Source organism: Anomalospiza imberbis, unplaced genomic scaffold (assembly GCF_031753505.1).
Source record: "Anomalospiza imberbis isolate Cuckoo-Finch-1a 21T00152 unplaced genomic scaffold, ASM3175350v1 scaffold_244, whole genome shotgun sequence".
Lineage (NCBI taxonomy): Eukaryota > Metazoa > Chordata > Aves > Passeriformes > Viduidae > Anomalospiza > Anomalospiza imberbis.
Window position 1 is genome coordinate 22,758 of NW_027099872.1, and position 5,277 is coordinate 28,034.

The 5,277-nt window shown below is 42.7% G+C and overlaps 1 protein-coding gene across 1 annotated transcript in view; it reads right to left on the reverse strand.

The window, feature by feature from the left end:
• The window catches only part of LOC137466507 (signal-induced proliferation-associated 1-like protein 3), a gene marked incomplete at its 3' end in the record, with an annotated part of 28,031 nt that extends 22,754 nt beyond the window's left edge, over positions 1 to 5,277 (reverse strand). Inside the window, 1 exon segment of the mRNA XM_068178234.1 lies at positions 5,224 to 5,277. Within this exon segment, the coding sequence (XP_068034335.1) occupies positions 5,224 to 5,277 (54 nt within the window).

Below are 5,277 nucleotides of genomic sequence, written 5' to 3' on the forward strand. Positions count from 1 at the left end.
TCCCTAAAAATCCCCCAAAAACCCCAAATTTCCCCCCAAAATCCCCCCAAAACCCCCCAAAATCCCAAATTCCCCCCCAAAATCCCCCAAAAATCCCCAAAATCCACCAAAAAGATCCCCAAAATCCCCCAAAAATCCCCAAATTCCCCCAAAAAAATCCCAAAATCCCCCAAAATCCCAAATTTCCCCCAAAAATCCCCAAATTCCCCCAAAATCCCCCCAAAATCCCATATTTCCCCCCAAAATCCCAAAAATCCCCAAATTTCCCCAAAGATCCCCCAAAACTCCCCCAAAATCCCAAATTTCCCCCCAAAATTCCCCAAAAATCCCCCAAAAATCCCAAAACTCCCCAAATTCCCCTAAAAAATCCCCCCAAAACTCCCCCAAAATCCCAAATTTCCCCCCAAAAATCCCCCAAAAATCCCAAAAATCCCCAAATTCCCCCAAAAAATCCCCCCAAAACCCCCCCAAAATCCCAAATTTCCCCCCAAAAATCCCCCAAAAATCCCCCAAAAATCCCCAAAAATCCAAAAATCCCCAAATTCCCCCAAAAAATCCCCCCAAAACCCCCCCAAAATCCCAAATTTCCCCCAAAAATCCCCCAAAAATCCCAAAAATCCCCAAATCCCCCAAAAAATCCCCCCAAAACCCCCCCAAAATCCAAATTTCCCCCCAAAAATCCCCAAAAATCCCAAAATTCCCCAAAAATCCCCAAAAAATCCCATATTTCCCCCCAAAATCCCCAAAAATCCCCAAATTCCCCCAAAAATCCCCCAAAAATCCCATATTTCCCCCCAAAATCCCCAAATTTCCCCAAAGATCCCCCAAAACTCCCCCAAAATCCCAAATTTCCCCCCAAAATTCCCCAAAAATCCCCCAAAATTCCCCCAAAATCCCCAAATTTCCCCCAAAAATCCCCAAATTTCCCCCAAAATCCCAAATTTCCCCCAAAAATCCCCAAATTCCCCCAAAAAATCCCCCAAAATCCCAAATTTCCCCCCAAAATCCCAAATTTCCCCAAAAATCCCCCCAAAAACCCCCCCAAAATCCCAAATTTCCCCCCAAAAATCCCCAAATTCCCCCAAAATTCCCCCAAAAATCCTCAAAAAAATCCACAAATTTCCCCCCAAAATCCCCCAAAAATCCCAAATTTCCCAAAATCCCCCAAAAACCCCAAATTTCCCCCCAAAATCCCCAAAAATCCCCAAATTTCCCCAAAGATCCCCCCAAAACTCCCCCAAAATCCCAAATTTCCCCCCAAAAATCCCCAAATTCCCCCAAAAAATCCCCCAAAAAATCCCATATTAACCCCAAAAATCCCCCAAAAATCCCATATTTCCCCCCAAAATCCCCAAAAATCCCCAAATTCCCCCCAAAATCACCCAAAATCCCAAATTTCCCCCAAAAATCCCCAAATTTCCCCCCAAAATCCCCAAATTTCCCCCAAAAATCCCCAAATTTCCCCCAAAAAATCCCCCCAAAAAATCCCCCCAACCCCCCCCCCAAAACCCCAAATTTCCCCCCAAAATCCCCAAATTTCCCCCAAAAATCCCCAAATTTCCCCCAAAAAATCCCCCCAAAAAATCCCCCCAACCCCCCCCCCAAAACCCCAAATTTCCCCCCAAAATCCCCAAATTTCCCCCAAAAATCCCCCCAAAACCCCCCCAAAATCCCAAATTTCCCCCCAAAATCCCCAAATTTCCCCCCAAAATCCCCGAATTTCCCCCAAAAATCCCCAAATTTCCCCCAAAAATCCCCCCAAAACCCCCCCAAAATCCCAAATTTCCCCCCAAAATCCCCAAATTTCCCCCAAAAATCCCCCAAAAATCCCCCAAAAATCCCCAAAATCCCCAAATTTCGCCTCCCCCCCGTGCCCTGTCCCGGTTCCCTTTGTCCCCCCTGTGAAAAATGCAGATTATTTGGCTCTACGCAGATATTTACTGTATGTATTATGCTAGGTTGGAAAATGATGCTGTATTAACATTTTAATAATATAGTAAATGCAGTTTTGTAATTGAAATTAAGCTGGGGTAATTAAAACAGAAAATATCTGTATGTGGTATTCTTTTCGCTCGAGAGAAGGAGAAAATCAAGAAATTCTTCGCATAATAAGAATATTTAGAATTATTAGGAATTAATAATAACAATAAGAATTATTAAGAGATAACCATTACAAAAACCCCTAAATCTCCCAGAGGAAAGGAATTTACGGCTTTCTTTACCAACAAAAACCCGAATTTCTCCAAACTCGACTTACACTCCAAGGCGCCTGGGATTAACAGGAATTCCTCAGCAAGTGCCGGTCGAATTTCTGGTTTTAAATTAAAAATATGCATATTCATGAGGTGATTTGTGTATGCAACAGGTTACCCCTCTTAAGGAGGGAATTCTTTTTTATCGGGGTCCAGCCCGGGCTGTAACTTTTTGCTGTTGTTGTCTCTTTAATTGTCCTCACGCTAATTGTTTATTACTTTATTTGTATTAATTTGTTCCCATTTCATTTTTATCAAACCTTTATAAATTTTAAAAACCAAGTGACTGGCGTTTATAACAATTAACATTTTAATGATATAGTACGTGCAGTTTTGTAATTGAAATTAAGCTGGGGTAATTAAAACAGAAAATATCTGTGTGTGGTATTCTTTTCGCTCGAGAGATGGAGAAAATCAAGAAATTCTTCGCATAATAAGAATTATTTAGAATTATTAGGAATTAATAATAACAATAAGAATTATTAAGAGATAACAATTACAAAAACCCCCAAATCTCCCAGAGGAGAGGAATTTACGGCTTTCTTTACCAACAAAAAACCGAATTTCTCCAAACTCGACTTACACTCCAAGGCGCCTGGGATCAACAGGAATTCCTCAGCAAGTGCCGGTCGAATTTCTGGTTTTAAATTAAAAATATGCATATTCATGAGGTGATTTGTGTATGCAACAGGTTACCCCTCTTAAGGAGGGAATTCTTTTTTATCGGGGTCCAGCCCGGGCTGTAACTTTTTGCTGTTGTTGTCTCTTTAATTGTCCTCACGCTAATTGTTTATTACTTTATTTGTATTAATTTTTTTCCCATTTCATTTTTATCAAACCTTTATAAATTTTAAAAACCAAGTGACTGGCGTTTATAACAATTAACATTTTAATAATATAGTACGTGCAGTTTTGTGATGGAAATTAAGCTGGGGTAATTAAAACAGAAAATATCTGTATGTGGTATTCTTTTCACTTGAGAGAAGGAGAAAATCAAGAAATTCTTCGCATAATAAGAATTATTTAGAATTATTAGGAATTAATAATAACAATAAGAATTATTAAGAGATAACAATTACAAAAACCCCCAAATCTCCCAGAGGAAAGGAATTTACGGCTTTCTTTATCAACAAAAAAAACCGAATTTCTCCAAACTCGACTTAGACTCCAAGGCGCCTGGGATCAACAGGAATTCCTCAGCAAGTACCGGACGAATTTCTGGTTTTAAATTAAAAATATGCATATTCATGAGGTGATTTGTGTATGTAACAGGTTACCCCTCTTAAGGAGGGAATTCTTTTTTATCGGGGTCCAGCCCGGGCTGTAACTTTTTGCTGTTGTTGTCTTTTTAATTGTCCTCACGCTAATTGTTTATTACTTTATTTGTATTAATTTATTTCCCATTTTATTTTTATCAAACCTTTATAAATTTTAAAAACCAAGTGACTGGCGTTTATAACAATTAACATTTTAATAATATAGTACGTGCAGTTTTGTGATGGAAATTAAGCTGGGGTAATTAAAACAGAAAATATCTGTATGTGGTATTCTTTTCACTTGAGAGAAGGAGAAAATCAAGAAATTCTTCGCATAATAAGAATATTTAGAATTATTAGGAATTAATAATAACAATAAGAATTATTAAGAGATAACAATTACAAAAACCCCCAAATCTCCCAGAGGAAAGGAATTTACGGCTTTCTTTATCAACAAAAAACCGAATTTCTCCAAACTCGACTTAGACTCCAAGGCGCCTGGGATCAACAGGAATTCCTCAGCAAGTGCCGGTCGAATTTCTGGTTTTAAATTAAAAATATGCATATTCATGAGGTGATTTGTGTATGTAACAGGTTACCCCTCTTGAGGAGGGAATTCTTTTTTATCGGGGTCCAGCCCGGGCTGTAACTTTTTGCTGTTGTTGTCTCTTTAATTGTCCTCACGCTAATTGTTTATTACTTTATTTGTATTAATTTTTTTCCCATTTTATTTTTATCAAACCTTTATAAATTCTTACAACAAGTGATTGGCGATTATTACACGCTTCCACCGGGCACAGGAGGTGACGAAGCCCCAAGCCCCGCCCCCTCCCGCCTAAGCCCCGCCCCGTCCGGCCTAAGCCCCGCCCCCCGGCCTAAGCACCACCCCCTCCCGCCCAAGCCACGCCCCCTCCGGCCTAAGCACCGCCCCCTCCCGCCTAAGCTCCGCCTCCTCCCACATAAGCCCCGCCCCCTCACGACAAAGCCCCGCCCGCCCTCCTGCCCAAGCACCGCCCCCTCCCGCCTAAGCTCCGCCCCCTCCCGCCCAAGCCCCGCCCCCTCCCGCCCAAGCCCCGCCCCATCCGACCCAAGTCCCGCCCCCCCTGGCCTAAGCCCCGCCCCCTCCGGCCCAAACCCCGCCCCCTCCCGCCCAAGCCCCGCCCCCTCCGCCTAAGCCCCTTTCCCAGGGAAAAGGGCCGGTCTTTGTCTCCAGGGGCTGTGGCCCTGAGTGCCCGGCTGCCTGCAAAATATCCGAATGGACGAGGATATGTCCCAGACCCAACCTGCCCCCACCTCAAACCTGTGCTGCCCTGACAGTCCTAAGGGAACCCTACAAACTGACATCAGGAAGCTGGGCTGGCCACTTTTCTTTCCCAGGGAAAAGGGCCGGTCTTTGTCTCCAGGGGCTGTGGCCCTGAGTGGGTGGTTGCCTTCTGGAACTCCTTCCAGCAAGGCCACGTTGGAATCCCGGATGCTGAGAATTTTAGAGTTTCTGTGCTGAAAAGCACAGGCCCACATGAGAAAGAACACTGCATTTGAGCTGAGGCTGTGAAGAAGACTAAAAATTGATTGCTAGTGCTGGGATTGCTAGGTATGTGGGTAGTTAGAAGTGCGTGATACCACAAAGCAGAAAACTTAAGAGTTTGAAGTTTTAGAACATAAATTAAATATGAAACAAAATCGAGGTTTTAAGGTAGAGACAAGTTGTTCTTTACCTTCGTCTTAATGGGTTTGGGTGATGTTTTGTGATTAGACAGAAAATTCCACAT